At 49.3% G+C, this 26175-nt stretch overlaps 2 protein-coding genes across 2 annotated transcripts; both read right to left on the bottom strand.

The window, feature by feature from the left end:
• Positions 1–3213: 3213 nt before the first annotated feature.
• RHEBL1 (RHEB like 1) lies at positions 3214–6395 on the bottom strand. The gene is made up of 8 exons (XM_002927189.4): positions 6137–6395; positions 5453–5524; positions 5035–5102; positions 4679–4761; positions 4533–4589; positions 4292–4339; positions 3869–3950; positions 3214–3706 (listed from the first exon to the last, which is right to left on the bottom strand). Exons 1-8 carry the CDS (start codon positions 6186–6188, stop codon positions 3617–3619), a joined length of 552 nt encoding a protein of 183 aa, XP_002927235.1. The 5' UTR covers positions 6189–6395; the 3' UTR covers positions 3214–3616.
• A 12460-nt stretch (positions 6396–18855) lies between these two features.
• Positions 18856–25593, bottom strand: DHH (desert hedgehog signaling molecule). Its single transcript, XM_002927188.4, has 3 exons — positions 24060–25593; positions 21124–21385; positions 18856–20843 (listed from the first exon to the last, which is right to left on the bottom strand). Exons 1-3 carry the CDS (start codon positions 24360–24362, stop codon positions 20218–20220), a joined length of 1191 nt encoding a protein of 396 aa, XP_002927234.1. The 5' UTR covers positions 24363–25593; the 3' UTR covers positions 18856–20217.
• Between the last annotated feature and the right edge of the window lie 582 nt (positions 25594–26175).

Here is a 26175-nt window from a genome sequence, read left to right on the forward strand (position 1 = left end):
CCTTCACCGCCCGGCTGGTGAAACTAGGACTCCGGCCACTTTCTAGTTCCGTTCCCTTCCAGTTCTCGGCCCCTGAAACCACCTGCCCCCTTGCCTTGACCAGGGGCAATCTTTAGCGGGAGGGGGATGGAAGAAGAGCCAGGAGATTGGCCGCTGCTCTGCATCCTGGGAACTGGAGTCCGCAAATGGAGAAAGTGAGGCACGGCGCCTGGCGCTGCAATGGGTGGGTTCTTGCCACGTTCGGGGGCCCGAAAGAAAGCGGGACGAGTCCCCTAGTCGTTCCTTCTGGCTCTCAACCCCCCTCGTGAGAAAAGAAGAGTCAGTGCCCCCGCAATCACCACACACACCTCCCCCATCAAAACATAAATGTGGAGTTTCCTTCCTTTCCCTGGTGCTCCCACTCCCATCCCCAGTCTTTCTCTCGGGACCTTCAGGCCCTGTATCCCCCCCCTTTTCTTTTTTTTTTTTTTTAGTAAACAGAGGGAATGTACCCTGGAGCCTTGCTGCTACCTGGCCGGAGTGCTGTTACTCTAGACAAGATCCCCAAACACTACTTGCAGGCATTCCCCCACACACCCCCATAAGTCTGGGTGAGAAGGGATTGCAATGCCTTTTCTGCATTAGCTGTAACCACGGATGAACAGAAGGAGACAAATTAACTATGTGCTAGATACTTTATATATTCGTAGTTATTTATCACCCTCGTTGTGAACTACATGAACTTAAGTCTATGATGAGATTGGGGCTGAATAAAATAGGTAAAGTTTTCCAATGAACCACATCAAGTGACATCCATGATTCAAACCAATGGCCATGTTTTTCCTAGGATTATATATATTTATATAATTTAAAAAAAATTTTTTAAGAAGGATGTGGAGAAAGAGGCAAATCAGGTACAGGGCTGGTTTTGTGGGAAAGGGTTTACAGTGTCGTCCAATAGAATTTTCTGCAATGATAGAAATGCACTATAGCTGCACTGTCTAATTTGGCTTAGCCACATGTAGCTATTGGGCACTTTGAAATGTCGGTGGTGCAACTGAGGAATTTTTAATTTTAATACTAAATTAAACTATGTGAATTGTGACTTCCACATTGGACAGTGCAGAAAACCTAAATCCCTGCCAACCAGCCAGGTTCATAGGAGGGGTCAGAACTAGGCATATCCTGTGCTAGCCACATTGGCATCATATACCCTGCCCTGCCCAATCAGGTCTAGTTCAGCAGAAAAGTCCAGCAGCGACCCAATACCTGTCCCAGCTATAATGAATAAATTAACTGAGACAGAAGTTGGGAAATGGGGGCACCTGGCTGGCTCAGTCAGTAAAGCACTCAACTCTTTATCTCGGACTTGTAAGTTTGAGTCCCACGTTGGGTGTAGAGATTACTTAAAAATAAAATCTTTAAAAATAAACACTTGTTTAAAAAATTGAAAAATGGAAGTTCCCTGTCTACTTTATATCCAGAGGCAGGGAGGCTGACTTTCACCAAAAACATCCAATAACACTACAGCCACCATTTCTTAAGGGTTTATTTTGTATGAGAGATTGTGCTAAGCATCTCATATATCACCTCAATTTAATTCTCACCTCAACCCTATGAAGGTTTAACTACACTTCATAAATGAGAAACTGAGGCTCAGCCAGGTTAAGTGACTACACAAGGTCACATAGCTAAGTGGAAAAGTATTCCAACCTAGCCATTAATTATTATTCATTACTTTTATCAGGCCTTTGAAATTGCTTGATACACTTTTTGAAAACTTCAAACATTTCTAAGTCTATCCCAGACTTCATGGAAATGGCAGCAGGGCCATGGACAACCTATAATGAGTATTCCAGGTCAGATGTGCAAAAGGACCTAATTTTAATGTAAGGAAAGAGTGTGTTGACAACCCTAAAAAGAATCCTAAACCACTGAGGTTGCACTTTGGAGAAGGCTCCTTCCAGAGGCCCTTATTTTTTAGATTCTAGATTAGAGATGCAAAAGCAGCTGGCAGAACTTTTAAAAACTAGCATGACAATCACCCCAACTGTAAGCCCAACTAGCCTAGAGTCAGGCACTAGCAAGATCACTGCTAAGATTTTGCCCATCCTCCCCAACTAAGTGCATTGACAGAGTACCTCAGACTTCCTCAGGTGGCAAGAGAAGTCTGTGTTCTCCCTGTGAAGGATACTATTCCAGTAACCTTTATAAGTCCTTGGAGGAGGTATTAGGCCAGTTAGGCCCTAGGTCTCATGGGGGTGGTGGGTGAGCAGAAAAAGTAGAGGCAGATAGGACCAATTCTTCCTAGCTGAAATGTCCAGCCTCTTACTGAGATGGCCAGTTGATAAGAAAGAGTAGAAGGAGGGGCACCTGGGTGGCTCGGTCAGTTGAGCAGTCGACTCTTAATTTTGGCTCAGGTCATGATCTCAGTGTCATATCGAGCCCCCAGAATCTGCTTGAGAGTCTCTCTCTCCCTCTTCCTCTGCCCCTCCCCTCCCCAGGCTCAGGCACATGCAAGAGCGCAATCTCTCTCTCTCTCTCTCATAAATCATCTTAAAAAAAAAAAAAAGAAGAGAAGCAATACCCTTTGACACCTAAAAAAGCAGCATGATTCCAAAGGTGTGAAGGGTGTGAAAAGGTCACCAAAGGTATGAAAAGACCAAAGAACATCGGATTTAATGAAATGCTCTGGGGACATGGGGAGCAGAAGGATTGATATACACCAGGAACATTATTTCTTACTTTACTCAACTCTTAGAAAGCCAAAATCTTCACCAACACTTCAGTCCCTGCCTCTGCACTCCTTCTCAATTATTACATCACTAGGATGAGGGGCTTCCTTCCTCCCCAAACCTCAGCCTCTCTCTGAGTGCCAGTGAATGCCAAGGCCCAGGAGGGAAGCTAGGTCAGCATGTGGCAGCTGGCCACTAGAGGGTGGTGTTTCTGTAGTTAAGGGGATCTTGAACATCTACAAGCTTGGATGGGAGTGGCAGCCAGCTGGTACCTGTATAGGAGAACCTAGCAGAAAAGAAAGGTGAGAAAAACTAAGTAGTAAGTCTTAGGGTAATGGTCCTCCTGAATGAGTGAGGAGTAAGGAACAGGAATGAAGAAGGAAGAAAAGGTTAGCCCTGATTCCCCACCAAAAGTCAGAGTCACCACTCCTTGGAAAAGGAGATATTGGCCCTGAGCTCTCCCCACATACAGAGAAGCCAACGACAAAAAGATTTCTCAGTTTATTTGCATATATACATTGTCACCCTAGGGAGCCAGCTCCACTTCAGGAATCCCCAGCTCCCTTTACCCAGCCAATACCCAAAACCTGCACAGAAGACTGGGTCCTAAATAAACATTGCTTAGGACTCACATCCCAACCCTGCAGGTTGTAACAATTCATTTAGCAAAAACAGAGGACTAGAGGCCAGTGCCCGTGAGACATCCTTGCCCCATTGTAAACATTGACAACCAGGCCACTGGAGCCTGGAAAAGTGTGCAAACATGAGGGTACCACACTGTGTGACCAGAGGACCGGGGACACAGCTGGCAACCATACCCGTGAAGTCCTAAGGGCCTACACCCGCTGGAGCCTGGCAAGTGCCAGGGGCAGAATCAAGGCGGCCACCCAATGCCTGAGGGCTCACATGAGCCGGCAGCGGCGCTCTTGCCCATAGGAGTTCTCCACCCGGGCAATCTCCTGGATGACTTTGGTGAAGATGCCTCGAGTCAACTGCAAGGGACAAAGATTCAGGGCAAAAAAAAAGTCAGTTCGTTGCCAATACGACCCAGCTCTGAGGTGTATACCCCGCTCCCCCACCATCCTCACCACCAAGAAGTGCCATAAGAAAAACACTGCTACCCTGATTTTGCCCCTAATTTTCAGGCCAAGCACCTGATTCTCTCGAGCAGATGACTCCATGAACGTCGCACCCCAGGACTCTGCCAGCTTCTTCCCTTCAACTGCCTGGACCTCCCTAGAAGCACATTTGGAACATGAAGATGGAAGACAGCAATGTCCCCATGTCCTCTGCAAAATAATTATAGAATCTAGACTTCATCTGACCCATCCTGCTTCTAAGCTTTGGGAGGTGGGTTGGGAAAGGAGAAAAAGGAGAACTCAGAAGCCTAGGACTGAGGCTTGAAATATGAAATTACAGCTTTTGCAATAAAAGGGTTATCTTGTCTTAACCTTCACGTTAGAAATGAAAAGAGGTGAAATGATTTGTTCAAATCAGTGGCAGAGCCAGGACTAGAGCCTGACTGATTGCTAGTCCATCTCACTTTCCTTTACCTTGAGCTATCGAGATCTCCGTACCTGTCTGGAGAGAGATCTGCCTTGTTCCCCACTAGCACCACCGGCAGCCTGTGAAGAAATAACAGTTACCACAGGAACCCCTCCCACTCCACATGGAACCCAACTTCCTTCGCACCACGGCTGGACAACCCCCCCAGCAGATCAGACAGGATCTGTCCTGGTCTCCTTCCTCACTTGGACCCTCCACTCTCTTCCATCCCCTCATGTCCATACTATGTCTCTATTCCCCAGGGCCACTTACCGAGTTTTCCCGTGGCCTTCATGTAGCTTTTGGTACAGACTCTCAATGACTTGGAAGCTTTAAACACAAGAAATGGAGCTATAAACTTATTCTGGGACAGCCCTCAGATCCTCCCAAGTCCCCCACTCGTAACCTTGGTCACTTACCTATGCAGAGAGGTGACAGAATACACAAGCACATAACCATGGACCCCAATGATGAATGAATAGGGCAGAATGCTGTACTCATCCTGACAAGAAACAGAAACATCAACCTAGATACACAACAGTCAGATGGCAAAGGTTGGTGGGTTGCATCCTGGGGACCCTCCCTGGGGCACTCCCTACTCAGTCATTTCTATTCCACAAGTATTTACCGAGTAGTTCCAATGTGCACTGCACACTACCAGCTGCTACAATGCTTTTCTTTTAATACTACTTTACAGATGAGCCACAGAGGCAACCAGACTTCATCTCCCACGACTGAACTGCCACGTTTAGATTACCCTACCCCAAACTGGTACCTGCCCTGCTGTGTCCACCAGGTGTAGGTGAAACTCATCTTTGCCAAGAGTCACTATCTTGCTGTAAGCTGAAAAGAAAAGAAAACTTGACTGTGAGGTGCCTTGTAGGGCTAGCAATGTGTGCCCCGATACGTTCTTAACCCTAGGGGTGATATATAGATGGACAAGGTCCAGGGAGCTCTCCAGCAGCTGGAGAGACAATGTTAAGGTTCTTATTGTCTAGTCTAAACCATCCTGGATGCAGTATCCTGCAAAACCCACACTCTAGCTCAACTCATAGAACAGGATTGCTAGAGAAGAGATTAGATTTAGTGGTTAATTAAATCAGCCCCTTGGCACCAGGAAAATCCCAAATTACGGAATTGGGTGGGGCAACAAAGACCTCCCTGCCCCACCCCTAGGGGAGAAATCTACTCACTGTTCTCCACTGTAGGATCATAGCCTTCCAGGAACTCGCCTTCCACAAACTGATGTGCCAAAGATGTCTTCCCTGTGGGAAGCAGTGGTAGTTGTATCCAAATCATCCATCCACATTTACATCCTCTGTCCTTTCGGGCTGTGGCCCAGGACTAAAGAGGACCCCAAATTAGAGCCCTAGCCTGTGGGTGCCATGCAATGTTTTTACCTAGCCTACCCTCACCCTCTTTTCGCCCTGGGTCTCTGCACCCTGGCCACCGGATGCATTCAGTAGCGCCGCAGGAAGCCTTTCCTTCCGTCTTTCCCCACCCCAACCCTGGGAAGATCCGGGATTCCCCTAGGATCAGGTCTGCCCCTCACCAGGACACCTGAGACTTGCCACCCACACAGACCGCGCCCCCGTCATCAAATCCTGACCCCATCCCCACCCCTCCCAGGGTAACACTGGAGACCACTGGTGTTCTGCAACCAAGCCCACATTAACTCTTACATGCTCCTACTTCCTGCAGCCCTCCACACACTACCACCACCCCAGCCTTTCCTCCTCCAGCCTTTCAAATCCTCGTCCTACAGCCCCGTTCTAACGATGCCACCATTCCTCTCTGGGTCGCGTTCCCGCGACAGCGCGCCTCCTCTGGCCACAAAGCCGCGGTGCGTCGGTGCTCTCCCCAAGGCGGAGACTCACCTACAGAGCGGTACCCGAGGATGACCACCTTCCTGTAGCGAACTAACGGCATGGCAGGAGCCGGCCCCGAAGGGCTTGCCGAACTGCGGGCTGAAAGAGCCCTAAGAAGAGCAGATCAAAGTATAAGGCAGGCGCAACAACCGGCACAGCAAAGTCGCTCACCCCGAAGCTGCCAGGGACAAGCTAGAGGGAAACCAAAACAAGCGCCGCGCCCGGAGCTGCCCACGTGATCACAACACAGCAAGACTAGCGCGAGGGAGCCGGGCGCCGGGGGATCTACAGTGCCGCGCCGCTCCGGGCTCCGCCCCCCAGGCCGCTCGCCATTGGTGCATTAGAAAGGATAAGGGCGGGGCCGCCAGCGGGAGGGAAGGGTGGGCCTCACGTGGAGCAGGAGAACCAGGAGCTGCGACTGCGCAGACTAGAGCCGGTTCATTCATAAAGAAACAGAAAGGAGCCCGGGGTCCTAGAGGTGTTTGAGCATTTTCAACCTAGCAGAAGTGGCTGAGAAGAATCGTGAATGGAAAAATACCCGTTGTGGCTGGGCTGGAATTCCTTCTCAGAAGATTCTAGGATTCCGTTTTGCGAGGTCTCTGAGATCCTTGGATAGGGAAAAAAAAGGCCCAAATTCCAGTACCTCTGACCCCCCCCAACCCCCTTCTTTGGCCCCAGATCTTTTATTGTCGATTTCCACAGTCTACCAGGATCTTAGGAAATGCGATTCTTATTCTTGAAAAAGTTGTTAGAATTTGTGGCCAGGTCGTCTGAAATTTTGTTGTCATCATGATAATCAATGCATTCATTTATTTAACAAATATTTATAAAGTATATACTATATGTTTCAGGCATTGTTCTAGCTTTGGGGATGGAGCGATTAACATGACAGACGTCTCAGTGCTCACAAAGCTTAAAACCTAGTTGGAAGGACATACATATAAACAAGGAAATATTAGATACTATTAAGTTCAATAAAAGGTGGTATAATAAGAAATGACCACATTAGATTAGTAATACTTCCTCTCAAAGGAATTCCTATTTAAACTGAGGTCTGAAAGACAATAAGGAGCCAGCTAGAACAAAATTCTGACAGAAGAATCCATCAGTGCTATGGGTGCTACGATGAAAATAAATTTGTTAAATTCCAGGAGAAAGGGAGGGAGAGCGAGGGAAAGAGAGAGAGTGTGTGTCAACATAAAGCAAATGAAGTCTAAGAGGATGGCAGGGACCAGGCCATGTAAAGAAGTTTGGGTACCCAGAAGGTAGTTGATGATCTGAATATCTGAATTGTGTTTCTAAAAGATTTCCCTGGTTAAAAAATAATAATAAATCTCTCTGTGAAGAATGAGGGGTGCAGGAGCAAGAGGGGAAGGAGGGAGATCAGCTAGGAGATTTACTTGTAGTTCAGGTGAGAGGTGAAGGGGGCTTGACTAGAATGGTAGAGATGAATGAAGTAGAGAATTCTGGATTCATTTTGAGGCTGAGGTCAATCTGACTTGCTAAATGATTGGATATAGGAGGTGAGGGAGGGAAAAAGAAGAAAGAAAACAGCTAGAGGGGCGCCTGGGTGGCTCAGTCCTTAAGGTCTGCCTTCGGCTCAGGGCATGATCCCTGCGGCGTTCTGGGATCAAGCCCCACATCAGGCTCCTCCGCTGGGAGCCTGCCTCTTCCTCTCCCACTCCCCCTGCTTGTGTTCCCTCTCTCGCTGGCTGTCTCTCTCTGTCAAATGGATAAATAAAATCTTAAAAAAGAAAAGAAAACAGCTAGATTTATGGAGTTCTACTTTGCGCCATGTGCATTTCGTTGTTATCTCATTTAATATTCACAACAGCCCTAAAGTTGGTAATTGGTATTATTTACCCATTCATCAACAAATATTTATCAAACAACCATCATATCCCATGCACCCTTCTAGATGCTGGGAATAGAGCAGCAAACAACACAGACAACGTCTTTGCTCCTAAGGAGCAAGTATTCTTTTGGGAGAAGAACAACAATCTTCAGATAAACAAATAATAAGCTATGATAAAAAAAAGTTACAACTGCAGTGGGAGGAAAAACAAGGTATTAATGGGCCAGAAAGTAATGCTGTGTGGTACTCCTCTTCTTTCATATGATATCTTAGAAAGCCTGAGGAGGTGACATTTGTACCTGAGGCTTGAATGATGGGTAGCTATTATCACCCTTATCTTACAGATGTGGAAACTGAGACTTAGCCATATAGATAGCACACAGAAGGTAGTTCTTCTTCTTTTTTTTTTTTTTTTAAAGATTTCATCCACTTGACAGAGATAGAGACAGCCAGAGAGAGAGGGAACACAAGCAGGGGGAGTGGGAGAGGAAGAAGCAGGCTCATAGTGGAGGAGCCTGATGTGGGGCTCGATCCCACAACGCCAGGATCACGCCCTGAGCCGAAGGCAGACGCTTAACCGCTGTGCCACCCAGGCGCCCCCAGAAGGTAGTTCTTCTGGAAGGGCGTGATGAAGTGGGTATGTAGCAGTTAGATTGTACTGGAGGACAGGCTTTGTATAACTGTGGAATTTTCTGCTTTAGAAAGTCCGTGTCTACGAAAGTTGTTTCAAAGAGCCACTTACTCTTGGCCTCAGAAAGGGACCCAAATACCTTATCAACTGGATAAAGGAAGTTCTTTGCAGACTAGCAATTTTATGTTGAATTATTTGGCCTGAATGAGTTGGTGGAGATTCCAGATTGGGTCTTAAGCACTGCAGGGTAGATCAAAGAACTAGATTCAATGAAATTCAATAAAAATTTATTCGTCTCCTATTTTGTACCAGATACTCGCACCATGTGTTGCATGGTATGGATATAAAGATAAGTGAGATGTCTTTTGTGCTGTTTGTCTTTCCAGATTAACTCTCTATTCTTTTCCACCCAGATTTGTTTCCAGGAGGCAGACCTTGCACCCTGGATCTCAGCCGAGTTCAGCCTAAGGGAAGCCCTCCCAGGTCAGATGGAGTGGGGAAAGTATCTGTGACGCCCAGCTGAAGGTCCTAGCACCCTTCAAGTCACTCCTTCAACATCCCCCCCACACACACACACAAGTCTCTTGTTCTGTTTCTAGTTGCTCCCTCCCCTTCAGGCCTACTTTGGTAATAGCTTCTCTGATACTCATCCTAGGGTGCTTCTGTACCCCTGTGGTTTCCCTACACCCTGTTCACACCTTTGTAAATAGTCTCTTTATTAAATCATTCTCCAATTCTCTGGTTTTCAGTCAGGAGGAAAACAAAAGGGCTAAGACAAAGGGCTTCCTCCTCTTGTGGCTTTTTCTTTTTATACAGGAAGAGAAGATCTCACAGCAGATTTTCACCTACAGCTCTTCAAACCAAACTATTATAGGCCATCTCTAGCTGCAAGGGAGCCTGGAAAGTTTAGCATTTTCTTTTCTACCCTCTATAGTAAAGGAAGGCAAAAGAGAAGGTGATTAGGAATAAATGTTCAGTGAGCCAATCTACAAGACCTGCACACCTCAGAACCAAGATATTTGTTTATTAAATATCAATCACCTTAAAGAGTAATGCATAAATGGTTACTTTGTAAAGACCACAGATATACAAAGATCACCAATATAGGACCAACTAAAGAAAGTAAACCATCCTAATAGCAGGTAAATGGCTTTGGAATAAAATTTCTAGTGACAGTGTCATATATTTTGCTATGGCTCAAACAACTGAGACAAAATAAAGGTTAAATGCTCTCAGAAAACTGTTTTAAGTATCTCTTTGAAAAGTAAAAACATTTTTATTATGTTTGTATCAAAAGTATGGGTTCCAGGGCACCTAGGTGGCTCAGTTGGTTAAGCGACCAACTCTTCATTTCACCTCAGGTCGTGATCTTGGGATCCTGGGATCGAGCCCTGTGTTGGGCTCTGCGCTCAGTGGGGAGTGTGCTGGAGAGTCTCCCTCCCTTTCTGTCTCTCTCTACCCCACTCCCTTCTCATGCTCTTACTTTCTAAAATACAAAAATAAATTATATTTTAAAAAGTATGGGTTCCAGGGACACCTGGCTGCCTCAGTCTGTAGAGCATGCAACTTTGGATATCAGGATCATGAGTTTGAGCCCCACGTTAGGCATAGAGATTACTTAAAAATAACAATGATGACAAAAACTTGGTGGTTTAAAAAAACAATGTATTATTTCTCCCAATTCTGTGGCTTGAACTGGCAATTCTTGTTGTTTCTCTTGGACTCACTCATGTGGTTACCAGAGGCCACAGACCCTGCTGGGTGGCCCTTTCCTTCAACTACAGCTACTTACAGCTCTCTCTGGATTCTTTTTTTTTTTTAATGATTTTTTAAAAATTATATTATGGTAGTCACCATACAGTACATCCCCAGATTCCGATGTAAAGTTCGATGCTTCATTAATTGCGTATAACACCCAGTGCACCATGCAATACGTGCCCTCCTTACTACCCATCACCGGTCTAGCCCATTCCCCCACCCCCCTTCTCTCTGGATTCTTGTAACCCTTCCTTCCCTGGCCCCTTCGGACCTAGGGGTTACTACTTCTAGTGTTCCTCACTGATGCCAGACTCAATGTTTCACCACGCTGTAGATATTCTTTAACCCTACCCACAACTTTATGAACAGTATGAACAACTCTTTCATTATATTTTCCTCAGTTCCCCCATTTGAGTGTGCAATCTGTTTTCCCCCAAGGACTCTGAATGCTATCTAACCTCTGAATGACATAGAGGGAAAATTATCAAGTAAAAGATTAGAGGCAAAATTATATTAAGTCTCACATCACAGCATGAATAGTTAGAAGCATAGAGAGAGAAACCATTCTCAAGAAAAAAAAAGAAAGAAAAGAAGGAAGAGAAGGGAAGAAGGGAATAAAGGAAGGAAGGAAGAAAAGGAAGGAGGGAGGGAAGGAAGGAAAGAGGGAGGGAAAGAAGGAAGGAAGGGAGGGAGGACAGAAGGAAGGGGCTTGATTCTGTCTGGAAAGATCAGAGATTTCACATGGTACTTGATAACTGAGAGGGGCCTTAACGCTTGTGAAGGCCCTAGGGGAAAGAAGCAAAAAGTTAAGGGAAGACTGTGTGTCTGGAAATACAGTGTGGACACTGTACCTGCAGCCCTCTATGTGTATGGGCTGTCTGGAAATTAAACCTGGAAATTAGACTGAAATCAAATCAGGGAGGGCTTTGAATGCCAGCTTTAAAAATTTGATTTGAGGGGTGCCTGGGTGGCTCAGTCGATTAAGCATCTGACTCTTGATTTTAGCTCAAGTTATGATCTCAGGGTAGTGAGATCAAGCCCCACATGGGGCTCTGTGCTGGGCATGGAGTCTGCTTAAGATTCTCTCTCTCCCTCTGCCCCACCCTCACCCCCGCACACGTGTTCTTTCTCTCAAAAAAAAAAAAAAGAATTTGATTTGGGGTGCCTGTCTGGCTCAGTCAATAGAACATGCAACTCTATGACTCTTGATCTCCGGGTCATGAGTTCAAGCCCCACACTGTGGGTAGAGTTTACTAAAAAGAATTTGACCTTTATTCAGGATCCAGGGTTCTCAAAATATACCACTAGTGGTATGTAAGATGATTCAGGTAATACACACTTTAAAATTTTGTTTTGTTATGTGATTTTTAATGTGTCGTGGGAAAAACAATAGTTATAACACCAAAACTATGACTTCACAAATATTCTTGCACAGAGGCTAAAGCTGGTAGTAAGAAAAGTCAATAGAATTCGAGAAGAATACTAAACATTTATATAGGTGGAGAGACACCACGGACATTGTCATGAAAACAGTACAAGGTTTCGGTAGCACTGCAGTGAGCAAAGGGATCTTTGCCAGTAACTTGGTGGGGTGATGGGGAGAGGCAGTACCACAGGGAGAGCTGTGCTTTATGAGGGTCACACCAGTGGCCCTGTAGAGGACGTAGGACCAAGAGAGGTTGGGGCCGGAGGTGGAAATTGTATTAGGAGGCCGATACCCGGAAAGGAGATGACGGCCCAGACCAGGTAACAACAAGAAGGATAGTGAAGGCTCATAGAGAGGGCGCTGCAGATGGAAGTTGTGAAGTTGATGACCTGATTAAAGCAGACAAAGTGAAGGAAGGTGGCAATTCCATCAATAGGATTAGAAGACGTGGGAGGAAGAACATTTTAGTGGGGGTAAGGGGAGAGTACTGAATTAATGCACTGATTTTTGACATGTGGATTTTGGGGCACCTCCCAGCTGTTCACATGTTGATGGGCCATTGAAGGATATGTGTCTCTGGGCACTCCACAGAAAACTAACCAGGATATACATGCAGGCGTCTTCCTTGCATGTTCCCTAGGTCTGGTTCTCCCCTCACTCCCACACCTACTCTTGACTTCTGCTGTACGGAGATGATAAATGCCACTCCATTTCAGGGAAATGGGAAGTACTTAGCTCCCCCCGGGGGACCTTGCTCAATCCAGAGACCATAACTAGCAATATGCAAAATAATTGAATTATAACCTATTAGAGCCGGTGATCACCTGGTATCACAATTTTCTCCGGACTATAGGCTGAGAAGCAGCAGCCTGGAGAAGGAACGCGATTCACAGCAGCAAAACATAATGGAAACAACATGGACGTTGCAGTCAGCCAGACCTGGTGTCAAATCCTAGCTTATTCCCTACGTGATCTTAAGCGGTTTACTTCACTACTCTGAGCCTCAGTTTCTCTTCTACGAAATGGGTGGGACAACAATAGCAGATGTCTCCAGTGGTCCCTGTGACCTGCTTAAATCCTTCAGGAATCGGATACTTACTTTTGCACAGCTGTGGTGGGAAGTAAATGCAATAATGTATGTGATATACATTTGCTTTTTTCTTTTTAAAGATTTTATTTATTTATTTGTCAGAGAAAGAGAGAGGGAGAGAGAACAAGCAGGGAGTGGCAGGCAGAGGGAGAAGCAGGCTCCCAGCTGAGCAAGGCCCGGATGTGGGACTTGGTCCCAGGACCCTGGGATCACGACCTGAGCTGAAGGCAGATGCTTAATCGACTGAGCCACCTGGGCATCCCTGTGATATACATTTCTTAATAGAGTACTGAGAAGTACTCTACTAAGAAAGAGCTGGTATTCGCTGAATTAACACCATCATAATAACTATCATTATTAGTTTGAAAGTGAATTCACAGTTTGGCTAGAGAGGTATGCCCAGAGGAAGGCAGATGGTCTGGCTCTCTCCCCGGACATCACTGAGAAAGATGATCCTGGGAAGAACACTCAGTCTAGCCAATTTGGTAACTGGACTTGCTTGGGACACCTCCAAATATTCATATGCTAGGGAAGCTTTGCAATAATTTCTGAGTGCCTGATCTGGGTCCTACTGTGCCAATGTATCCATCGCATTCCCTTTCCACCACCCAGAATGCCTGTGTCCTCTATCTGGGGCACTCCCTTTTCTACTGAGGTACCAGATTGCTACCTGATGAGTAGAAAATTAGGACTCTCTCAATGGGGGTATTTCAGACAGTTGTCTGGAGGCCTGAAGAACCATTCCTGTCCTACCAATGACCACACGGGGCACCTCTTTCACCAAGGTCATTCTGGGCACACAGTAATAATTCTTATTGATGGAGTGTCCATTTTACCACATTCCATTTTGGATTAACGGAGTGATATTGGCTGATCAATTATTCTTTCTCTTTCATTTCATTGTATTTTTTTAAAGATTTATTTATTTATGTATTTATTTAGAGAGAGAATGAGAGAGAGAGAGAGTGGGGGAGGGGAGGGACAGAGGGGGAGAATCTCAAGCAGACTCCATGCTGAGCCAGACTAGGGGCTCGATCTCATGGTTCTGAGATCATGACCTGAGCCAAAATCAAGAGTCAGACGCTCAACCAACTGAGCCACCCAGGCGCCCCCTTCTCTTTTATTTTAGACATATTAATATCACACAGCTAAAATTGAGAGGAATCTTTTTCTCATCCTCCTTACTCTTCACTCCCTACTTCATCCTATCAACCAGTAGGTCTTATCAATCCCACAAATATAAATATTGCCTGCAACTGTTCCTTTCTCTCCACTGTCCATTGCCATCTCTGTATCTCACCAGCATCATCTCTCATCTGCACCACTGCACTACCCTTTTTGTTTTTGCTCTCCTCCCTGGACTCACTAACTGCCTTCTAGTCCATTCTCCACTCAGCAACTAGAGTGATCTTTCTAAAATCCAAATCTGATCGGGTCATTTCACAAAGCTAAAACCTAATTAAATTAATTCAATCTATTCAAATGACTGCCAGTTTCTCTAGAAAAATATTAAAAATCCTTAGCATAGTAAAATGCCTATTAGTACTTGCAGGGACCTAATAAATATTTGTTGAAGGGAGGGAATCAAATCTCTGAGCCTGGGAGGAAATGCCTTGTTCTTTTGTGTGTTAATTTGCCTTGTTCAAATCTCAGGGCACCTCCTTCTTTCCAGCTTCTTGGAAGTACCTCATTGTAGCCTCTGGCATCTCTTACAAAGTGATTTCCTCAAGGTCACACAGCTGGTGCGAAAGCACCAGACAGAATATACAGCCCTATTGTTTGTGACTGTAGCATCACAGTTATGGGAGAAGCAATCGTGGTTGAAATGTGACAACCACCCATACGATGTTTGACCCTCCCGTAACACTCCCACCAAGTTTCTAGGCCATGGTATAGAGCTTTTCCAAGATAAAGGAAATCTACCTCCTCACCCCACCAAAGAAGCCCCTTCTTCTTTAGACAATTCTAACAGTCATGGAAAATCGGACAATTCAAAGAAAAATCCATCCTAGCCCGTTTATCAAAGGATAAAGAGAATGAGAGAAAGGCAGTTGTGTCTGAGAGAGACCCACACCCTCCTTCCTGTGATGGACTGAAGGTGCTTTGGGTCAGCTCCCTCCAAGGGGAAGGTGGGTGACTTAGGCTCCAGCTTAGTTCAGGGGCAGACTTGTAACATTTAGTCTCAAAACTTCTAGGAGATACTATAGACTAGCCAGGGACTAGAAGAGGGAAGGGATGTGTGTGGAGGAAATGGGATTAATCCCAGCTCAAACATTGGGTGGAATCCCAGCTGCTGCAGCTGCTGAGGGCTTAACCAGCTGTTCCCTGGGCAGCTGCAATGTTCAGCCCAGACCTGGCTCTCAGGGTGGCCACTCGGTCTCAGCTCAGGACCGTCAGCTCCAAAGTAAGCCAAACTCTGCTGAAAGAATGGCTGGAAAGCAAAAGAGAAGAGCAGAAAAGGAGTTCCCAGTTCCAAGGACTTCTGTGTGGACACCATGCAGTGTGGAGTCAAATAACCATGTTCTTAGGTTCTGTGGTCCCAAGGAGAGACGTTGAGAGACAGTTTGGGTTTAGGTTTCAGAGAGAAGCAAAGCCAGGCCTGGAGATATCACCTTCAAATCTGTCCCTATCCTATCCTGCCCTGCTCCAATACCCCTACACTGTCCCGCACCAGCTGGTCCCATTACACACTGTGGGGATAGGGGCATTGGCTGTTTGTGATCAGAACTAGCAATACTCACATGCACAGAGCAGGACCAACCTACTTAGGGATTAAAGATGACCCTAAAAGCCCATCAAGTTGCCAATATCTTTTTTTAAAATGCAAGTTTGATTTCCCCCCCTCAACTGTTTCCAATCCTAGCATTGCTTTTCATCTTCAGGATAAAGCTGGAAATCTTTCAAGTATATCACACCTCCCTTTCACTAAACCGAACTTACTGATGCTCCTTTACTCTTGAACTGATGTTCAGTTTACTCTTGCTCCCCAACTCCAGGCCTTTGTATATGCTGTTCCCTGGGCTTGAACAACTCTTACCCATCTTTCAGGTCTCAGCTTCAATGTCACTCCTCAACTCTTTCACCACACTCAACAACCTTCCGACCACTATGTCTTGTCAGGTGAGCTGTGAGAGCCATGCCTGACTTACCGTCTTCTCCCCATGGCACAGCACGGCATTTGGCACAAGGTAGGAACTCAGTAAAACCTGACTGAAGATGTCCCCCCATCTAATGGGAGATGTTCATGTGTATACATCAACCAATTCACACATAGAGACAGTAACAGGGAGAGGAGAGTCTGAATGTGCTAACTGGCCACAAGATCCCCACAGGGAAATACCCTGACCAGCCATAGACTTCTTCCCATAGACAGTGGCTTCAGTCTTCCAGCCAGAGAAGAAAGCTTCCTCCAATATAGTAGAGACCACAGAGGCACAGTCAGGGATAAACACATCAAGCCTCTAGGTCAGAAATGCTCACTTTTCAGAGTTCATTACTTTCACTAAGTGAAGACTCCCATCTTAGCACTGGCTTCTTCTTACTTCAGACATTTCTGGAAGATTGTATTAGTCTGCTAGGGCTGTCATAACAAAATACCATCAACTGGGTGGCTTAGACAGCAAACATTTGTTTTCTCACTGTTTTGGAGGCTGGAAAAGACCGAGATCAAAGTTCTGGCTGATTTGGTTTCTGGTGAGTACTCTCTTCCTGGCTGCCTTCTCACGATGTCTTTCCATGGCCTTTCCTTGGTGCATGCAAAGAGAGAGCCACTTTCTGATGTCTCTTCTTATAAAGGCACTAATCCTATCAGATCAGGGCCCTACTCTTATGATTACATTTGACCTTAATTACTCCCTTAGAGGCCCCATCTCCAAATATAGCCACACAGGCGTTAGGGTTTGCGTGTATGAATTTGGAGGGAGACACATATATTCAGTCCATAACAAAGCTCAGTGTCCCCTCTCCTCTACTCTGGAGAATTTCCTTTACTGGCTAGGTAACTTTAGTTAAGGAAGTCAGAGATCCGGGCAGGAGAAAGGAGAGCCAATGAAAATGAGAGAGAAATAACTGTCAAAAAGCTAGGACTTAGTGACTCAGTGAAGGGAATGAGAATCCCAAACTTTTTATTTATCCATTTGAGAGAGAGCGAGAGGCAGAGGGAGAGGGAGAGGGAGAATCTCCAGCAGACTCCCCGCTGAGCTCAGAGCCCAACACAGGGCCCAATTCCATGACCCTGACATCATGACCTGAGCCCCAAAACCAAGAGTCAGATTCATAACCGTCCGAGCCACCCAGGTTCACCAAGTCAAACGTGTCTGAAGGCCCTCTAGGACGTGGCCCTGTCCATCAAGGCAGTCTTATTTCTTATTATTACTGCTCCAGGTCTACCAGCTACTACGGCGGTAACTTGCGCCAGTGACTTAAACCTGCCTTTGCCTTGGTGTCCTCATCTGTAATACAATCCCACAAGGTTATCGTAAGGAGGAAATGTGAATGCATGTAAAGAGCTAGCACAAGGCCTGACACGTAGTAAGTTCTCAAGAAACATTAGCTGCATTTAGGTATACTCCCCGATCTCCCAACTCTAGGCTGCCCGCACAACTTCATTCCAGATTCGAAGTGCCTGCTCATGTTGTTACTTCTGCCTGGAATGCCCTCTCCGTTCTCCTCCACCTACACGCCTCAACATCCTAGCCGGGCCCTCCTTTCTCCACAAGGCGCTCTCTGTACTAATATGACATTTTCCACCCATTCAGCTCATCCTGATTAAGTCACAATGTTGCTTTGGTAGTTAACCATCTTAGACCTTCCCTCCATGGAGGAAGCTGTTTCTTAATATTTTGTGTGTTTTTCATGCCTAATACAGTGCTATACTGTAGATGTTCAGTAAATCCAGCTTGAAGAGAGGAAGGGGGAAAAAGTCTGGATTCCAGAGAGTTAAAAAAAAGGTCAACTGAAACTTGAGGCAGTGGCTCTCAACTCTGGTTTCCCAGTATGCAGAGAGATCTTGCCAAGATTATCAAAAAATATTCTGTAAATTCTCAAAACAAGATCACTTTTAATTATACCTTAGTTTTAAAGCAAGCCCAAATCTTTCACACAGCACCTTTTGAAGGAGTGTTATGAAATCAAACAATTATAGGGACAACACAACCCCCCAAATATTTGGGAACCACGGATAAATCCTTCTTCTAGTAGAGTGGTGAGGAGAGAAGCAAACAGCAGAAAGCCGCAAAGGCCGTGAGAAAGGGGAGCAGAGCATAGAAGACATTGCCCGAGTGCCTATTTTACACCAGGCACAGACACTGATCTTGTCAACAATCTTCTTGGGGTAGCAGCAGTATCTGCAGGTCTGCCTGACTTCCAGGCCATGCTCTGGGAAAGATCCACAGCTTGGATTGTGAGATCAGGAAAGGGGGAAGGAGGTGGCAACAGGAACCTGGTACGGACTGAAGGAAATGGTGGGTGGAAGGACACTAAAGGTAAACTTATTCCGCTTCCAATTGTTGCCTTTATCAAGCACTTCCTGAAGCCCTACGTGTGCTTTCACCTCCAGACACGGAACTCAAGGGTCACAAGGTGACGGAGTTGAGGTAATAACTTGGAGGTGCACAGAATCTGGCTACAACTATACCTCCAGCTCCTGGGAGCCGCAAAGCTAAATCAGGCACGAGGGATGCAAAAATGCCAGGCTTGGACGGGTTTTCGCAAGGAGAGGTGTGTGGGCTCACCAGCCCTTGACACCTGTGGCTCGGCCCTGGCAGCTTACCAAGCCTCACCCACCCATCTCACCTCCCGAGAGAAGGCTCCTCTGCGCAGGTCCAGTCCACCTACCCCTGCAGTACACAGTTATCGCTTTCCTTTGGTCTGGAAGAGAACCGATCCTGACGGCCACCAGAGGGCAGTGTATAGCAGGGACCCTGCGGACTGAAACTGCACAGCGGCTACAGGCAAGGGCTGGCTCCTTGGTGGTACCACCAAACCCCTCCATCTACAGACATTCCCCTTCCACTGAAGTCCAACTTCCTCCGAGCTTCCATTCTAACTCAGGAGCATCTGACTGTCTGAGTTCCTGCCTGTCTACTGCATTGGACCCTGAAGGTTGCAGGAATATCCAGGCCAGGGAAGCAGAGCCGGGAGAATGGGAGAGGGAAGAGGGGGTGGGGTGGTGGAGGAAGCCAGTAGAAACAACAACAGGGACAGGCGATCAAGAAGAGGACTCCAGTTGTAATGTCTATATGCCCTTGCTTGGAAAGCCTACCCATCTCCCCTAAACAAACACGCCAGGGCTTGAAGCTGTTCTCTGCCTACAGCCCTTCAGGATAGATAGGTTCCAGCCCTCTATTCCCGTTCTTTCTCTTGACCAAGAGTGTGTGGGGACTATCAGTTAACTTCACTAGGGATTCCCAAAAGTCATCAGTTGGTCCAGGGACATCCCAGAATAAAACATCACCCCCATTCAGACTCTGACACCAGGGTAGGATGGGAACTAGGCTGATTCATGGCCTTCAGGGAGGGACCAGGACTGCAGGCTAACCATCAGGGACCAGAATTCTTCAAGTATCAGTAGTGCAATGGCCTGAGACCTCGCGGGAGCCTCTATAAAGGAGAAAGGACGTGCGCGGACCCTCCTTCTTCAACAACCCTGGCCCCTCCAACATTCGGTATGCAACCATGTGGGCAGAATGCTGGTCCTCTCCGGGTGGGAGAAGGGACCCGCAGCCTAGAAAAGGGCACGACTCTTCTGGTCTCAGTTGCTGATCCATTGGGACGCCCCCCTGAGGGGAGGAAGCAGGCAGGAAGACCTGCTGGGCAAGGAGGGAGGAGTCGGAAGCAAGGTATTGACTCAGAGTTGGTCCCCTTCTCCCCTCCTCTGGAGGTGAAATCACCCTTTGAATAGAGATATTTTCCAATAAGCTCCTGCAAGCCTTCCCTTTATTAGCCCACAGTCAGATTGGCTGGCTGTGTCAAACATTGTTAACGCCGTGCCCTGGCCCCTCATCTTGCCAGGCGGGGCAAGCAGATCATTATATTACAATTTATAAATAGAAAATAAAATAAAATAATCGGGTGGGGCTGAGGCACTCGGGAAAAAGAGGCGAAATAGTCCTTGTCAAGGAGTATCCACCGTCAACCCCATCTACCTAGGACCAGGGGTCTCCTCTCAGGTGGAGGTTGCCCCTAAACCAAGCAGTCCCGTCTCGCCTCCATTTTTCTCCCTAATCCGCCCACCCCCCCCAGTCAGCATCCTCTGCTGCCCACATCCCCAGATCTCAGCCCGCACGCCCGGGTTTCAGCAGGCGCCTGGAGGTTTCTCTGTTCGACGCACTCAGCCCAGTAGCTCCTCGGCCAAGCGATAGAGGAACCGAGAGTACCAGTGCATGCCGGTCGGCTGGACCGCCCCGCCCGGAAGCAGCGCGCCCAGCGCGTGGAGCAGGCGCAAAGGAGCGAAGGCGCGGTGCGCCCACTGGTGACTCTCCAGAACCGCGTAACACGAGGCCAGGACGTCGTTGACCAGCAGCGTCCCGTGTGCTGTGAGCGGCGCGAACACGCCCACGGCTTCCTCCCGCGCCACGCGGGCCACGCGCGCTGGCCGAAGCGCGTCCCCGCCGGGCGCCAGCACCGAGTCCCCCGCGCGCAGTCGGCGCGCGAACACCGGTGCAAAGTCGCCTGGCGCGGGCGCCGGCCCTCGAGCGGCGAACACCAGGTGCCAGGGCGTGAGCAGCAGCTTGCGCGGGGGCCGCTCGGTCTCCACAGCCACGAAAGAGGCCCGGCGCTGCAAGTCCCGGTCCAGGAAGAGCAGAACGGGCGTGGGCACCACCCGGCCTGCCGCGTCTGCCGCCAACACCCAGTCTCCGCGGTGCAGTTCCCGCAGCCCCTTCCGCTCGCCGCTCCGCAGGCGCACCGTGGCATTTCCCGGAAAGCAGCCGCCTGCCCTGACGGCCAGTGAGTTATCTGCAGGGAACAAGCATAGCGATGATTGAGTCAAGACCAGCAGTTCCAGGATGTTGGTACAGATTCTCAAAGATGTGGATCAAGCCCAGAGCAGACCTCGCCAGTCCTGGGACGTGTAATTTCCCACGGATCTGGCCCCAACCTGGGCAGAAACGGAAGCATGGTTTATAACACTAACGCCCACTTGGTCTCCCCTAGGGTCGCACCAGAGCTGTGCGGTCTCAGTTTCCCCGGAAGGAGCCCCCTTTGGGCGGACCTCACCACCCACCCTCTACTGTACCGGCTTTGACGGACACGTGAACGTGGTTGCGGGACTCGTAGTAGACCCAGTCGAAGCCGGCTTCCACTGCCAGGCGCGCCAGCAACCCATACTTATTGCGGTCGCGGTCGGACGTGGTGATGTCCAAAGCACGACCTTCGTAGTGAAGCGAGTCCTGAGCATGGTGACCGTCCTCGTCCCAGCCCTCGGTCACCCGTAGGCGCACTCCGGGCCACATGTTCATCACGGCAATGGCCAACGCGTTCACCCGCTCCTTACAGCGCTGGCGGGGAATAAAGGGGTCAGTCTCCTCACTACCACTACCACCGCAGGGGCAAAAAGGACCTGGAAGGGAGGGTCGATTCTTCTTTGTTTTCCCGGCCCCACAGCACTCCCTCCCAGCTTTTGAGTGCCCTGGGGAAGTGAGAATCCGAAGCGGTGTAGTCGCCAATATGCACTCCCTTTCCAGAGCGTTGTGGGAAAACTGTGGGGTCACCTCAGAGATTGAGAGGGGTTGCCTATACCGAACTCTTTCCCCACTTTCCACGCCCGCCCCTCACTCGTTATGGGACCTGGGCTCAACCTGGGAGAGGGCAGGAGTGGAGAGGGCGGTGGAAGCTCTGTCAGGGAGGGGTTGAACAGCCTGGCTCCCCAAGAGGAGCCCCTGTTTGAGCCTGGCCCCCGCCCCAAGCCCCGGCTGCCGTCCCTCCGCCTGATTCATCTTTTGTTTCGTTGCCTTCCCTGGCACCGGGCATCGCTTCCTTCCTTCCTTCCTTCCTCCTCCTCCTCCTTTCGGCCCCTAGCATTAACCCCTTCGTGGAGCGAGCGCCCCCCACAGAGGTGCCCAAGCGGAGCCGTGCGGTATCAAGGCTGCTGGAAAAAGGGTTTGGGTGGCGGGGGCTGCGCGAAGTACAATGGCCATTCTCCGGGATGACTTAACCGAGCGAGAATCCCGGGCCGAGGCCGGGGACGCGCCGGGAGAAGCGGACTCAGCAGCTCCATCCACAAAGGCGCTTTTCAGCCGCCCCGGCTCCGGGAGAGGAAAGGGCAGAAAGCCGCGCCCCCCATCCCTGCTCCCGCCCGCCGGGCCCCCTCCCCCCGCGCGACCAGCCCTCCCAATTCCAGCTCAGGCTCTGCCAGCCCCGAGACTCCGTCTCTCCATCTCTGTTCCAGATGCAGCCCAGATAGGCGTGGGAGTTAGCACCTGAGATTAACCGGAGCTGCCCTTGCGCGGAACTGGGGGGCCCCCTGCAGGGTGGGAGTGGAGAGGAGGAAAAGCAGTGGTCGCTGGAAGCCTGCACCCGGGGGAGTTCTACCACGGTTATCTGGGCGGCTCTAGTCTGGGAGCTGGAGACCTTGGCGCGCACCATAGCACGGACACCGCGGGAGGAGGCGCGGAGAGGACAGTTTCCTTTTCTTCTCCCTTCTCTGACCTCTCACCTCAGACTTGGTTTTCTCCTAAGTGTCAGAGGGGCATTTTCCTCCTTCCCTTCTTCCCGAATTTTCTACACCTCCGCAGGGTTAGAGAGCAGAGGAGGGGAAGACAGGAAAAGTGGTAACTCCTTCCAACTTTTTGTCGTTTTGTCCCCTAAGGAGGCCCTGAGGCCTTGACCTGCGGGGGCAGCAGCCCAGTGCAGAGCCAACTCAATGGAGGCCTTTTGCAGGCAGGGTGTGGGAGATAAGCAGGACCGAGGGGTTCCCAGGCCTTGTCAGAGCCCCTCCTGGGCCTGTCCCTTGTCCTGGCCCCTCTGCTGCAGGTGGCAGCCAGGGGAAAGGGCCACAATATTCCATGAGTAAGGAGGGAAGGAGTGTCCCCCTTCCCAATCTCTGAGTAGTAGTAGAAGGAATTATTTCTCCCCTGCACAGGTTTTCCTAACAAAGTAACCTGGAAAACTATGGCAATTAATCGGAGGAAATCCGTACCCCTCCCTCTCCCTCCACCTCCCCACTCCATACACAATTAGGTGGTGTAATGGAAAGTGTATAGACTTAGAATCAGGAGTCCTGAATTCTAGTCCCAGCCATGCCACTAATTAGTTTTAAGACTTTGATTAAATTGCTTTTCCTCTTGGGGCCCAGCTCTCAGCTGCAAAATTGAAGCGAGGAGGTGGAAGAATGTGATTTCCAAGTTTCCTTCCAGGTCTGACATTTGAGATCACTGGCCAGAGGTGGTCCTTCACTCCCAAGGCATTGCTGACCTCATCCTGGGTCAGCTAGGTTCCATATTGCAGCAGATGCTTGATACAAGCTAATTGAATTTAATTCTTTAATTCCAAGGAAAACCCCTGAGCTAAGCTGAGCTTGAGGGATGTGGGAACACTTTTTCAGGTGGGCCCATCTGTTCTTCCCATTGAGAACTACTTTTCACCCAAGACAGTCGTTTAGACACTAGAATAGTCTTGCCTCGGTTCTAGGATGCCACCCCCATGCTGAAGACAATTCTGCCCAGCCCCTTCTCAGGTAGATGGCCTGGTGACCTAACTGTTGGCCACCCCTTTCCCAGCCTCCTTCAATCTCTTTAGCCCACAGATCTTTCCCACAATCAGGTCAGGAGCCAAGCTAAGGGTAGAGCTTTCTGTCTGCTGCCTAGCCCGCTCCTGGCCCCCAGCTCACCCCAGCCCTTCCTGCCTGGCTCGGTAGCTGACCCCCGGTCCACGCCTCAGCCATTTCCCGTCTCGCCTGCCGCCATCCTCTTTTCCCCGCCCTCGCTGTCTCTCCCAGCTTCACTCTCACTAGTCCCTCCTCCCCTCCCCATTCCAGCTTCTCCCTGTTAGGATCCCTCCTGACCACTTAGCCCAGTGAGCACAGGTTTGGGGTTTTTTTTGGGGGGGGGGCGGTGGAAGGGTAGGGAGAGATCTTTGAGATTAAGGTCTCTATAGATGAAGCCCAGCTTACCCTCCCGGGCTGCCACAGGAGTTGGCAATGCCCTGGCGCAGGTGGGGAGAGGTCCTCCTTACCTCCGTCATCAGGCGGTCTGCACCACTGTTCTCCTCATCCTTAAAGATGATGTCCGGGTTGTAGTTGGGCACCAGGTCCCGGAAGCGCTCAGAGCCCCTTGCCACTCTCCCCTCGGCAGGCCCACTGGCGCCCAGGGTCCGCTCGGGCACGCTGGGCACAAATTGCTTGTAGAGCAACGGCACGAGCTGCTTGCGCACGTAGCGGCGCCGGCCAACCGGCCCCCGGCCCGGCCCGCAGCTCTGGGCGGGTAGCGCCAGAAGTGCCAAGCAGCACAGGGGCACCAGCCTGGCCGGCAACGCCATGGATGCAGAGGACTGGGGCCAAAGGGAACGTTCTTGTCCTCACCAGCTCGCCCGTCAGTTGGGCATTTCCCCAGGCGCCAGAGAGCGCAGCAGGCAGAGCCGCCCCCAGAGTGCCCTAGAGCTCTTGTGGCTCTGCGCACCTGGCTGCCGCTAGCTCTGCCTACATGCCCCCGGGGGGTCTGGAACCTGCTACTGACGGGCCATCATAGCAGGGAAAGGGGGGTCGTGGGTGAGTGCCAGCCCAGCCTGGCTCTGCTGCCCGGCTCCGGCGCTGCCAGAACACCCCGGCTCCGCCTTAAGTGGCCCCTGGCCCCGCCCCCCGCCCTTCTCCCAGGACCGTCCCGCCCCCTCCCACCGGGGCGGGGGCTCTAGCCGGTCACCGCTGGTCCATTTTGCGACTGAAGCGTGTCCCATCCTGGAAACCAGGCAGGCACCTGTCTAATAAATCCTAGTCGCTTTTCAGTCCTTAGCTGCCTGGATAAGCATCCTTCTACTTCCAAGCCTAGGCTTGGCACCAAACCACCCTCCTATGATACTTGAATTGGATCTTTACTCTCCCAAATCCTATCCAGGCAGGCCAGTGTCCTCTGCTGTCATCCAGGAAGTATGGGTTCCAGTTTCTACCCAAGGCCAGTCAAGCCCTTTGGGCATACAACCAGAGACTTTCTTCTCTGTGGTCCTCCCCAAGCCTGCCCCACTTTCCTCTCTCCTCCTTGGCAGTAGTAACCAGGACTAGAAGCGGTGGGTACCAGGAGACCATTTTCTCTGGTAACTTTGCAGCCTTCTGCTGAAAGCCTCCCCCAGAATCAGGGACTGATCTCTGTAGTTATAATTTGGTTCTGGACTTCAAACTTCGGCCTCCTGTCTTTCCTTGCCAGACACCCAATGGCTGGTTCTTTTCAAATGCCTAACTTGTCAACTGGAAGCTGCTGGAGGGCAGTGGGTACTTAGAGTCATAATCTTTAACAGGCTAATGGTCTCTTCCCTTTACCTTCCATCCAGGCACCTCTCTAGCTTTCTCTCTCTGGACCCCCTGGGGCTCTGCTTCCTACCACTGTCTCAGAGGCTTTGAGCCTGCAACACTTCACCCACCAATCTATTGTTTAGAAATCACTTTCTCGGGGTGCCTGGGTGGTTCAGTCGGTTGAGCGTCTGCCTTCAGGTCAGGTCATGATCCCAGGGTCCTGGGATTGAGCCCCATATCGGGCTCCCTGCTTCAAATGGGGCCTGCTTCTCCCTCTCCCTCTGCCTGCAGCTTCCCCTGCTTGTGTTGTCAAATAAATAAATAAAACCAAGACAGACAGACAGAAAGAAAGAAAGAAAGAAAGAAAGAAAGAAGGAAGGAAGGAAGGAAAGAAAGAAAGAAAGAAAGAAAGAAAAGAAAGAAAGAAAGAAAAGAAAGAAAATCATTCTAAGAAGGCTTCCCTGATGTCCTGACACTGCCCACCTGTTTCCCTGAGAACCAGTAACTAACTGCCAACCATTGTGGTATTAGAATTATATCACCCCTACTAGACAAAGCAACTCTTAAATACAAAACTGTTTACCATGAATCCCCATGGCTAAATGCCTGGCCTATAGCAGAGGGCTCACCAAGTATCTGTGGCATCCACACTGTCTGGTGTTCAATACTCCCCCCCGCCTCAGCTCCATGGCTAGCACTTACAGCAACTTGGTGTACGTTAGAAAAAAGTGTTCCTTCCTCAAGACACCTGACTGCCATTTGCAAGAAAATAGTCGTAGTAACTCTATATAAGCCTACAAGGTGAATGGTGCCCCCTACAAGTTGCACAACGTGCATCACCCTGAGCAG

The sequence above is a fragment of the Ailuropoda melanoleuca genome, chromosome 16 (assembly GCF_002007445.2).
Source record: "Ailuropoda melanoleuca isolate Jingjing chromosome 16, ASM200744v2, whole genome shotgun sequence".
Classification (NCBI taxonomy): Eukaryota; Metazoa; Chordata; class Mammalia; order Carnivora; family Ursidae; genus Ailuropoda; species Ailuropoda melanoleuca.

Excerpts from the sequence above, each read along its gene's own strand:
- RHEBL1 (XM_002927189.4), bottom strand. The coding sequence starts at position 6,188 with ATGCCGTTAGTTCGCTACAGGAAGGTGGTCATCCTCGGGTACCGCTCT. Across the intron at positions 4,590-4,678 it reads TCTGTCACCTCTCTGCATAG|CTTCCAAGTCATTGAGAGTC; the intron begins GTAAGTGACCAA and ends TTGTGTTTAAAG. Across the intron at positions 3,951-4,291 it reads GCAGATCTCTCTCCAGACAG|GGAGGTCCAGGCAGTTGAAG; the intron begins GTACGGAGATCT and ends ATGTGCTTCTAG.
- DHH (XM_002927188.4), bottom strand. The coding sequence starts at position 24,362 with ATGGCGTTGCCGGCCAGGCTGGTGCCCCTGTGCTGCTTGGCACTTCTG. Across the intron at positions 21,386-24,059 it reads CAGACCGCCTGATGACGGAG|CGCTGTAAGGAGCGGGTGAA; the intron begins GTAAGGAGGACC and ends ATTCCCCGCCAG. Across the intron at positions 20,844-21,123 it reads TCACGTGTCCGTCAAAGCCG|ATAACTCACTGGCCGTCAGG; the intron begins GTACAGTAGAGG and ends TGTTCCCTGCAG.